Source organism: Nothoprocta perdicaria, unplaced genomic scaffold (assembly GCF_003342845.1).
Source record: "Nothoprocta perdicaria isolate Ctin4 unplaced genomic scaffold, notPer1 scaffold_1, whole genome shotgun sequence".
NCBI classification, from domain to species: domain Eukaryota; kingdom Metazoa; phylum Chordata; class Aves; order Tinamiformes; family Tinamidae; genus Nothoprocta; species Nothoprocta perdicaria.
The window spans coordinates 4,909,609-4,921,961 of NW_020454093.1; the positions used below are offsets into that span (position 1 = coordinate 4,909,609).

Below are 12,353 nucleotides of genomic sequence, written 5' to 3' on the forward strand. Positions count from 1 at the left end.
CGCGGAGGGCGCCCCGGCTCCGCCCGGCCCGGCCCGGCCCGGCCCGGCGCTCGTCCTCGCGCTCCCGAGGCCGCGCGCGGGACTAAGGCCTCAGGCCTCCCAGCGCTCCCAGGCGGGAGGTTGTGTCCTGCGGGCTGCAATTTAAACCGCGCGGTTTAAATTGATGCATTTAATAAAGGAATAATTAATAATAATGAATGGGCTTGTAAAGTTGTTGCCTGCGATACCGGAGCATTCAGTGCAGTGATGCTGGAGTTCTCCTGGGTTCTTATCTTCCTTTCACTCCCACACTACAACACCCGTTGGAGACGGTGGAGCTTTTCCGGAACCACAGAACCACCCAGGGGCTTTTATTTCAAGACATTCTTGCTTCCATAGAAGTCAACAGACTTGTTGACTAACCGAGACTCTAGATTATACAGAGTTTGCTTGATGCCTCAGCGAGGTGGGGCAGCCCACGCTGGTAGCTGCGAGGAAAACTGCTGCTCTTGCTGCTTCCAGCTGTGCTGCAGCCCTGGAAGGACAGGCGGCCGCGGAGAGGGCAGCGGAAGGGCCCAGGATGGCAGCTCCTTCTGCAGTGGTGGGCGCTTGGCCCCTCTCTTCCCACTCCTACCAGGCCTGCTGCCGCTCTGGTCCTTTCCCTGCCCATCCCCGTCAACCAAATCACGGTGACTTTTTTTCCTGAGGATGCTGGAATATAATTTTGGTTATATGGACGAGCGGCTTGATGTAGCTCCGGCAGTAAAATATTGCTGGGGACTGTTAGGAGCAGGAAGGAACTGAAGCAACCCAAAGCTGTTTCTTCAGCCCATGTAATCTTCTAAGGCAGTGTCATAAAAACTACTAACCTAATGATAATCTTGATGTAAAACCTAAGAGTGAGTACTGCGAAATGACAGAAGTAACTGTCACCTCTACTCCCTTGCATTCATCCAAGGAGTACATATGAATGTGTCTCTTTAAATATCCATTAATCATATGTTTAACATTTACCTGGAATGGTATGGATGTACATTCACAAATTTATATAGTCATATGGTGACAAGTGAAAAAATCCACATTAAAAATACTATTTATCAGTAAATAAAGGCAAAGACTAAACATGCCAGATTCCTATTTGCTGTTCTTTGGACTGACAAGTTTCCATGGAAAGAAGATTCTTGCTCCTATGAATGAAGGAGAAGCCTATCAAGTTTCCAGCTCTCTACTTACAAACTGTGCTACCTCCATATTAGGAAGTTACAGGACGAATATTCCTCCAAGAGGCAATTAATTTATCCTGATTGTCACAAACACACAGTTGTATTATGATAATTCGGTGTAAATCAGATGACTGATTTATAATACCTTGAGGAGTCAAATAAATAGGACACTGGTATCAGAGCAAGAAGCAATAATATCTCCTAAAGTCAGTTTTCCCTGAATTCCATTACTGCTAAGCTATGAGTTAGATTTTCTTTGTTGAGATGTGATTCACACTATTCAAAAGACTGGAAACTTCCATCTTACCTTATTTTTAGTTCTAATCAGTCACCAGTCACAGTTGTCTCTGAATTATGTATTTTACCAACTCCTTCCATGTCCTCATTATATGTAAAATTCTATTCAAACGTTAGCGCATTCCCATGGAAACAATTCTTGTTCATTCAAAATAATTACCTTGAAACTCTACACAGTGCTGATAGAAACAGAAATATTTGATATAAATTTTATGATCAAATTAATTATATCTATTCAGCTGGCATGGTTTCAAAATCATCACAGTGTTCAAGCGCTGCTGAACTCATATCCCCTTTTAGAAGACTGTCAAGAGTTATTTGCTATTTATCCTGCTCAACAGAGTAAGATAACCTGGTTACTTGAGTTGTTAAGAGTTATAACACTAAATCAAACCATCTATAAAACATACACAGCAAATATAACTTATTTGCACGGCTGTAGTCTAGATGTTTCTGCTGTCGTATTTTCTTCAAGGTTTTATTGCAGAATGTTCCTGTCTGCATTTTGACCATTTAATTTGGGCTTGGCTGGTTGGAAGCCCTCTTACAACAGGCACATACTGCTTCAACATTCTTGTTTATTCACTTCCTCTAGCTGCATCTTGACACCATGAGGTTATGCAACATTATATCACAACGTACCATGAGAAGAAATAGTATCAGGAAACCACATACAAAAAAAACCCCTGCCAAGTACCCCCACCATTTTCTTCAGGTTTGTATTTTTAATTTTATAACCATGAGGAATTGAACCTCTCTGTACATATGAACCTCTCTGTGGGAATTATTTGTCACCTTTCTTCCCCTTAGAAGAAGCAAACTGTGCCATGTTTTGCAATCCTAATAGCTATCCTAATAAATTAAGGATAAGATGGCTTGGGTATCGGAGTAATAAAAGAGAGGGTGGGTGAACTCGGAAGCCCAAGCAGAGACATGGCTACCACACAGCTCAAGTGCTTCTAACACTCAGCCCTGCTTCATCAAAACTCCTTCAGGTATCTCTACTCCTCAGTGCGCTGTTAAACATAAAGCACAGTCACTCCTAAGACATTACAAACTGCTACAAGTTGTCAGACACCCAATTTGTCATATTTATAGTCAGTAAAGAATATGAAGTTGTTCTGGTCTTACAAGTGGGGTGCAGTAAATTTACCTTACTTTGTATCACCTTTCCCCCCAAAATGTGTGTCTTTTTTGTCCAATTCTTTAAATGTTGAATAAAAACGAAGTATCCATAGCTCAATTTTGACCGGCCTTGACTGACAATAGCTGTCAATGAGAAGCCCATGGCAAATCAGTGCTTAGGTCTCTTCTCCTTATATCTGTACCTGTATTCCCAGCGTACACACAGCACTGCTCCTCAATTTTCACGGTCATGTTTCCAGTCTGATCCTCAATACAAGGAATCCCTTGCATGCTTGTTAACCTTGTGCACATACCTAAACTAAAACATACTCCCAAATGCCTTACTGAATACAAGTATTTTTTAACTGTTTTTTTTTTTTTTTTTTCCATCAGTCCCATGTTCCTGTTATCTATGAATATTGTATTTTTAATGGGACAGGTCATCCAAATTGGCATAGAGAGAGAAAATAAGTGGTTGCGAGGTCACAGTTGGAAATGTGCCACAAGCACATCGAGGATGTAGTTTCTGAGCTCACCTCAATGTTGGAATTATATGTGTGATTCCTTATCTTTTGCACAGGCTTCAGAAATCCTGCCCTTTCTGCGCAGTTTGTCTGCCCTGGTCAACGTGTTAATGAGTAGCTTCTTTCTTCCAAGCTGGAAAAGAAATCTGCTTCTAGCACCCTCAGAGGAATGTGGAAGCCACCAAGGAGACTGAGGTGGCCTCCGCCACTGCTGGCCACGTGTTTCGCTATTAGCAAAACCTACTGGGAAAGTGGATGCAAGAACCTGCCTCAGTGTAACCGTTACTGCACCGTACACTCCACAACACTCTCACTAGTCAATCTACTCATTACTCATCATTCAAACTGACTGTAGAAAAGGATTAATTGTAGCCTAACAATAAGCGTATTCTCTGTAAATGGGAATTGTGACCTTGTTGTCATTGAGAAGATCTGTTGAGATATTGTGGAATTGATAAGCGCATTTTAACTATTTCTTGTTTACCTGTTGTTTATATCAACCTAACCCTGCTTTTTCAGGTTATCAAATACTTAACATAAAAAAAAACCCCTCTACTGTGATTTTAATTATATATTTGTCAATATTTCTGTGTAACAACACATGGTTCTTACTGCTAACAGGAAAAGGATGAACAGTTCTTAAGGGTCTGGATCTTCAGATTTAGACCATCACTATTTTGCAATACTTTTTATTTCTGTCCAGAAAATGTGTTGTAAAATATTACATGCAATATATTAACTAGAAGATCCATACAAAATAATGATTGTGAAGAATAGGTTTCCTCTAAATATTTATTTAGAAAGAACTAAATGTTGATCTTCTGTCAGAATTTCTGCAGGGATAACACCTTGGGAAGGAATGTTGGAAGTTGAGTTTCCCTTTAATTATTTTTTAACAAAAGTTGAAATTTATTTCAGTACTTTTAGAGAGCTATTCTGTGCTGAGCTAGTGAAATTTTAATGATAAGCAACATCATGGGGCAAAAGTACTTGACTACAAAGGCAGGCAAGGGAAGAACTATGTCTCAAGGAGAAAGAATTTGCTCTTGGCCAACACCAAGAACAACTTTCTCCTCAGTCACAGCTCTGATCTTCTGGACAGTGTGTGGGCAAGTGGAAAGGAGGAGCCCCTCATTCCCAGACACTTTCTGCTTACATCACAGAAGGAGCAATGCACAGCCCTTCATTAACTTTGCTCACATCTCTGATGTGAATAGGCCAGATACAAGGAAGCAAATGGGTGACAGCATAAAATCCCTCATTAATGTGGCAATGAAGATCATGAACTTAGTGATTAATGAATATGAGTAGTTTCATTTTCTTAATTTCACGGGTATAAATGGATAGATTTCTATTATACAACTTCCTGTTCCCATCATCTCTGTTTATGCTTTGGGACTTCAACCCTTTCTCTGAAGGCGGCTTCTCGTCGGTTCAGTCAGCACCAGTGGCTCTTGTACAATAGTCGCTGAATAATTTTTTCCTAAAAGTTCAACTTCCAAATTCTGTCCAACTTTGCTGAGTTCTGTGGGAACATATGCAAAAGCCAGACTCCTCTGAGCACTGTAGCTGAAACAGCCAGATGTGGTGTTGCCAACAACCTAATAAAAGAAGCAAACATATCTTAAAACACTAGATATCTTAGCAAACATATCTTAGAACAAACATATCTTAGAACACTAGTTTCTATTTATAAACTTCATATATCAGTTAAGTTTGGAGTGTATCATGCAGTTCATAGATTTCTTCACCATTTCTTCACCAATTCTTCTTTCTTTCAAGCAAATAATGAAAGCGATGTTAGGAAAACGGTGAATGTGCAGGACAAAAGAATAGATGAGCTAATACTATAGTCTGTTAAAGCTCCAGTTTCTCTAACTAGATAGTATTTCATATTTTATCTGTAGATATATGCAGCTAATCTTTGCTTCCTGCTTGAAGATCAGAAAATAGTATCATAGCTTCAAATTGTTCTGTGTCAGTAAAACAAAAATATATTCACATTTGGAACACAAAGTTATATTCTGTTCATGGAGAATTAAATTTAGTTTCTGATAACATCATCTATAGCCTTTACCTTGCCATTATGCCACACACTTTCATTTCCCTCTGGATCAACATTATCTGTTTCCAGGGTGAGATATGCCAGCCGCCGTTTCAATCCCTTTTCTTTAATCTGATTCAGTGCTTGTTTTCCTATAAAGTCTGCTGGCTGAAAAAAACATCAAATAATTGTAATAAACGGCTTCTCATTTTTTTAAAAAAGGTTAGATATACAAGCATTTAGATTTGCCTTCATTTGTTTTTCTATTGCTTATATGTTCTATGTGAAATACAGATTAAATCAAACCTTTGATAGACTATAGATCCTAACTACAGTGATATCATTGGTGATTTTTTCAGTACATTAACTTGTCTAGATCTCAGTTCTTTAATATCCATAATTGCAAATGCAGTAGAAATATATATAGTGAGATATTTTTAATAGAAACCAGAATAAAATTCAATCTTCTGGCCCATGACCTTAACTGGACAAATATGGCTGTAATATGAGTAATTCCAACACTCAATCCTAAAGCCCTGGCCTCCCTCAGTGGACACTCATTGTGTTTGATGTGATCAGCAAGTGTAACAGTAACGTGTTACCATTTCACTTTGGTGCTTCTGTGTCAGGATGCACAGGAGTCTGCTCTATATTCTTGTTTTAAGATATGTGGTCTTTTGTCCTGTATCTACTATTTTATGGGATAAGGCAACATGCTAGCTGTAGAATACTGTTTGAAGTTCCCCCTTTCAGCTTCCCTAAAGAAAAGAGCTATAAGCAGATCCTCACAATTCTAGAGGCAGACTGCATAAACGTGTGAGAAGTATTGGGGAGACACCTGTAAGCCTCAGCAATGCTAAAGGGCACAGAAGACAGTATTTAGTGTGTGTGACAACATGACCTTACAGCTAGCCTGATTCCACTGGGAGATGGAAGATTCCACTGGGAGATGGGAGCTTATTTTGCCTACTTGTGACTGTGAATTTCATTTGTCTTGCACTGTTGTCTCCCAAATCTTTAATGCAACTCAGACCACTTCCCTACTTGGTTACTTGACTGAGAAGAGAATGAATCAGAAATATGGGCCACAGAAGGAAGAATTAGTATAAAAATTGCTGATTTATGACACATGGTCTTAGGTCACTGTGAAGCAGGAGCTCTATTCGTGTGAGGAGCATTTACAGGAAAAAAAAAAGAGACATTGATAAAAATATCAATAATTTTCTTAAATATTCTTATATTTCTGTAGAGTCATTACACTTAGATGCTAAAAGTAGATTTACATACATTTGTAGTTAGTGGAATTCAAGAGGTTCCCAAGTGCTGCAGCCTGGGAACTGTTTGTTGTAACTCCTTGTGCGACAGCACTGAGTCGGTGTTTTGCAGCAACAGCATTCAGAATTGCACCCAAAACATATTACAGTTGTACTTGGAATAGATTATTATACAGTTAGTTCATCTGTTCCTATTTCTGTAGATCTTTTTTAGTTTCTTGTATTTCTATGTGTAAACTCAAAAGAAATTACTGAAGTACTGATGAGTTTCTGAAATTGAAAGACTGGAATCTGTAAATTGCTGTGAAAAACAATTTATGAACCAGCTAGGGACTATTTCCTCTAAAACCTGAAGTAGACCTACTGAAGATAACCACAAATAAAGATCACAGATAGTCTTCTTTAGGAAAAGATAGCATGAAATACAGCCCAGATCAGAAAAGTAAAGGACTTCAAAGATTAATTTCAGAATGTCAAGAAACAGCTGGTAAAGACAAGCAAGGATCTCAGATCAGACAATAACTAGCTACTGGGGAGCACCCTGTCACTCATAAGGCTGGGAAGTTGCAAAGCAGATTGTTCAATGTCTGTTCTGACAGAAGTCACAAAACCCCCCAAATCAGCTTGCTTGAAGAAAGGGAGAAAGGAAATGTGTTTTTTTCAGACCTTCTCATAGGAGCACAGCTGTGAGTCAGATAATGAGACATAATAAACCTTTCCACCAGAGAGAAAAGGGGAACTATCGGAAAAGCTGCATCAGGCGGGTGGGTATTTCAAAGGTATTTCAAAGATTTATGCTTGCTTCATCAAAACGTTCACGGGGGTGTTGCTTGTGAGCAATCTTCCTTCCCATTACAAGCCTAACATATTTTTCTTAAACCCCTTCAATGTTTTGTTAATAGAAGACTAAGACTATATGATTTGGTTCCTGTTTTCATATATTAATCATAAAATTTTAATTCAATGTTGCTTTTCACAGAATCACCTTTCTATTACACAGGAATACTTGTAAAAGCTCCTGCAACTAGGAACCAAGATGGTGTATCACAGTACGACACCCAAACTGAAAAGCTTTCAGTGACACAGAGATACCCGTGCAGTAAACTTAGCCAAAACATCTCCTCCTGTACCTGCAAATGTTGCACCTGATATTCAGCCTCAAGGGAGGTGACTGTGGTACCCAATATCAATGCCAACCTGGGCACTGAGTTACGGCATTTTGGCTGGCCTCCAATTGCAGCTCTCCTGTACATGTTGTGCTAAATTTGCCAACCTGATGCAGATGCTATTGATACAGTAAGGTATCTGAAATGGCTGTATGAATGTCTGTGAATTTATGGCTGGGTCTCTCAGTAATCAGAGTAGCAACAGACAGGAATATCTCTGAACTAATTTCAGGACGCATTTTTCTTCCTGGAAATATTCAGATATCTGTAGAGAAATGGATGCAGACAGAGGTAAAACTCAGCCATCTGTAAAATTACTGGTTTTCACAGCATTTTTTTCTCCCAAGACTGTAAGTTATTTTGCATCTCTATAAATTCCTCACTTAGAAATGGAAAAACAGTTTCCATAAAGGTTAATGCAGCAATCATAATTGGAGCCTTGAGTATGACCTGGTAACAGATGTGTACTGCTTTAATGGGTCACTTCAAGATTAACTGTATAGATGACAGTTAACTCTTGTTCGTATCCTAATTACCAAAACCTTGAGGTTGACAGCAAAAATAATTCTGACTTCCATTTTTAATCACCAGTTAGCTATACATATGGAAACTATTAGAGAAAGCAGGCTGCAGGTTTAAAAACGTATATATTTTTGGATCATTCCTTACCTATCTATTACAGGCACAAAATGAAATTCTTAATTCCAATCGGGGCAGGCTTCAGGTCACCTGGAATAAACCACTTTTAATAGTTCTCTTGCTAACTAGAAATGCATTTTGGGGTGGCATGTATTGAGCTTGGGTTTTTTTTTTTTTTTTTTTCGGTTTGTTTTATTTCCAAATGAAACAGCAACCTGATATTCTTGAAGGTTAAAAATATTCCTGTAGCAGAAAAACAACTGAGAAGTACGCTGGGATTCCCAAGCTCTGCAAAAATACATAAATATACATACATAGTTTTCCAGAGTTTCCCCTCTCCCCTCTTTCTTGCTCTATTCCTCTCATTGCAACTCAGTCTGGTTACTCTTGGTAACGTTGCATTCCTGCTTCGAGAAAATTGGTCAGTATGGGTTTTACCTCTATTTGTTTTTTGCTTGTCACACTAAATCTAAGCTAAGATCCCATTTAAAACAGTGCACTATGATTCACCAAAAGAACAAAATAACATTTGGAATCAAAAAAAAAAAAAAAAATAGATGGAAACACCAAAACAAACAAGCAAACAAACAAGCAAAAAAACCCACACAACAACTATCAAGTTTAATCCCCTTCATTATGTTTCGCAGTTTTAAGAGTAGTCAGTTCTGGCAACATGCATTAACAATCTAAAATTTTTACTACTTGGGACTAGTGAGTCCCAATAAGCTAAGCCTAAAATACAGAACTCCCCTTTCTTTAACATAGGCTTTGAAAGCACTAGTTCAAGGCATATGTATTCTCCACAGTAAATAAAAACATATGCAAACTATTAGAGAAAGCAGGTTGCAGGTTAAAGAGCAAGAAAGGACAACATCAACTGCTTATCTTCATATAAGGTGTAGCTCACCAGATTTAAATAATGTGTAGCTCACCAGCCTTTTACTGGTGTAATATAACACAGAGATCATAAAGAAGAATGTATTAAGATAAAATCAATTAAATTTAGCAAAATCTGGACATTTGTCTTGTTTGCCATGCTCTTTTCCTCATCAGACTTTTACTTTGTGTCAGTGACCATATGCTGGCCAGTGCAAGATAATTTTTTCCCCTTTTTTATATTTCAAATATGCTCTCAACATTAAACACCATACAGGTCCTCATTCTGAGTCTTCCCAAAACAATCTCTTGTTGCTTGAGAGAAGCAAAGGGCTAGAAATTATCTACAGACCATCTTTTTATTATTATTTAGAAAAAGCTTGTGCAGTAGGAAGAAATGTACTTAGCAGTTTAGCAGAAAAAAATCTGTGTTTCTAGGAAGAAAAGTGCTATATCCATTCAATAAATTGCTGTCAGCAAAGATATGCTTTTATCTATTTAGCAAAGATATATTTAAATTATATATACATTTATAATAATTATATTAAGAGAAAAAAAATCTCAATAATGAAGCACTGTTATTTATCTGGAATGCTACTTATGCTGCTTCTGTACAGCCAAATCATGTACAGAAAGCCACCCAACTGCAGAAGGCAGCACCAAGAGCTGCTGCAATCTGCTATGACCATTACATTACAACACACTGAAGACAGCATCTACACAATATTTTGAAATGTTATTCTTAGTTGGATGCTCTTGAGTCATTTCAACATGCCAAATGATAATGCATCCCAAATAGAGCAAGCAGCCACTTCAAAGAAAGAGGTAGGACAGAACTTCCCGATGAAAAGAGTGAATTATTTCAGCTCTAAGTTCCTAGCTCAGTGAGTTCTTATTGCATTATGTGATACACCAGACTTCCAGTAGTGACCTAGATGTGCATTTTCTACAGACAAAAATCACTGCAGCTTTTTCCAAGGCATCTTTGTGTAACTTGATAAGAGTGAATCCTTTGTTAGCAGGGCTCTCTGGATGTATTTTGCTTTACTGAAACAAACTCACTTAAGAAGCAGACAAACATTAGCAATTGACTGTGAGTGCTTGTTTTCCTGCTCACCCCTTCTCGCTCCTAGACTCCAGAGCTACTGCAGAGAAACCCCCTGGCCCAATGGCACAACTGAGTGAATCTCTCCTGCCAAGGCTCCCATATGGAAGGCGTGCTCTGCTCTCCTCCCCTGTGCCAATTCAGGCTGGAGGGGTATTTTTTCAAAACTGCATCCAGCAATAATGGAAAAAAAAATCCTTATCTAAAAGAATGTAGTGCGCTGTGCTTTAATAAATCAGAATACATTGCTTCTGAGATCTGTAACACAAAGAGGGGGGACAGGAGGGAAGCAGCTGGCAAGAGGAGGTACTTGCTGCAAAGGAGGAGCAGAAGAGGGGGACAGTGCAGGCTTAGAGCTGCTCACCTGAGCTTGTTAGTAACAAGTTATGTACAGTTAGTGGGAGGTCAGGTCAAGCTCAAGGACTGTCCTTTTGAATTATAGCTGGCCACCATCTGGATGAAGCTGTTAGGCACCACATTCACTTGTAATCATGAGGAATGAGGGGCAATTAAGTGCTCGTCTGGGTAATAGGTGCAAGAGTGAAAGGCACCCCAGGAATCTGATGCCAAAGTCAGAAGGAGAGGTGGGACCTGGATTCTCCTCTTGGCAAGAAGTGCCAAATATTAGCTAACCACTCAGCTCTGAGCCTGGAAGAGTGCAGCAAAACAGACTCCTAAAGGCGTTTCCATTCCCTGTCTCATCCTATCTTCAAAGAGGAGCTGTTGCTGCAGAGATTGCCCAGGAGATGGCACTCCAGCATAAAACAGTTCTTAAAAACACTTATACAGAGAATTTTACAGTTGCACACTCTGGATGATTACTGGAACTACTGGATTAACATGGAAAATCATTCTGAACAAGTTCTTCTGTTAGCTGTTCAAACTATTATGGACTTTTTTTTCTGTAACATGAGGTTTCTTGGGCCTTCTGGACCCTTATGCTCTGGAAACAGGCTGTTTTAAGAATACTGTATCAGCCAGTAATATTTAAACAATTGAGAAGAATGAAAAAGCATGTTCTAACAGCTTCTGATGACATCAAGAGCTTCTGAAAGGTAGGAAAAATCTTTTTTTCTACGTCAATAGTGAACATAATAAGCAATAATAAATTTAAAGCGTAGCAAAAAAAAGGATACAAGACAAAAAACACATTTTTTTAATATCAAGATAGTGAATCACTAGACTAGAATACCCAAGAGACAATGTCTAGGACTGGTAAATCCTTAGAAGGTTACACATGACATTTATACATACAGCAAGTTAAACATAGATATATTCTGTCACAGAATAAGGGCTTGAAGTAAATTAATATCTGGAGATTGCTTATCATTTCTAACTACATCTGGAAAAGTTTTTTTTAAGGTTCTGCTTTGAAATTAAAAGGCATTCAGGGATTATATACTATAGCTCTGACCACTTGAACCAAAGAAAGTTCATACATGTGCTAGAAATCAAATGACATTCAGGGATGCGGAGCAAGCAGACCTGCAACTTTTTCCTCTTTAGAGAGATTCTGTGAATTTACTGCCATTAAGATCATTAAGAATTTGGTGGATATTTAGTCACCAGAGTTCTTATTCAAGAGATTAAAGTACTACTGAGGGGAACTATCTTAAAAAAAGAACAGTTAGACTGATTTTATTTATAAAAGACCACAGGTATTAAAAAAAAAAATCCCATGCCTAAAATAAATATCTTTTATAGATTTTAAGAAGACAGTGAACACGCCTCAGTAAAAAATTAATACTGCTGCTGTCCCTCCACTTTGGTTAATCACAACCCACCCCACTCAACTAATGCCAACAGCCAGAGGAAAAAGGGACATCAGGTGGAGGACAGAGAAAACAGAGAACACAACTACCTCTTTGGTATTACTGAAGAAAGGAAATTTGCCAGGAAACGGATGAAGAAATCTTGTTATAATTGACCAGGTCATAAAAAGCCATTTCAACTTAAGCTTTTAAGAGTTTCTCATTCATCACTAACAGAATGATTAGCCCTTGTGTTGCTGAAAACCTGATTGTCCCTGACATATCGCTCAAGATTTAACTATCCTGCCAGGACGTCGTTTTGCTCATTTTGCAGGCTCTTTCAGTTGTCT

At 38.6% G+C, this 12,353-nt stretch overlaps 1 protein-coding gene across 1 annotated transcript in view; it reads right to left on the reverse strand.

Annotated features, from left to right (window-relative positions):
• Positions 1-3,733: 3,733 nt before the first annotated feature.
• The window catches only part of DMGDH (dimethylglycine dehydrogenase), a 35,715-nt gene continuing 27,095 nt past the window's right edge, over positions 3,734-12,353 (reverse strand). The window contains exons 14-15 of the mRNA XM_026036657.1: positions 5,226-5,360; positions 3,734-4,749 (exon numbers count right to left, since the gene is read on the reverse strand). Coding sequence (XP_025892442.1) covers positions 4,549-4,749; positions 5,226-5,360 — 336 coding nt within the window. The 3' untranslated portion in view covers positions 3,734-4,548. The remainder of the gene's footprint in view (positions 4,750-5,225; positions 5,361-12,353) is intronic.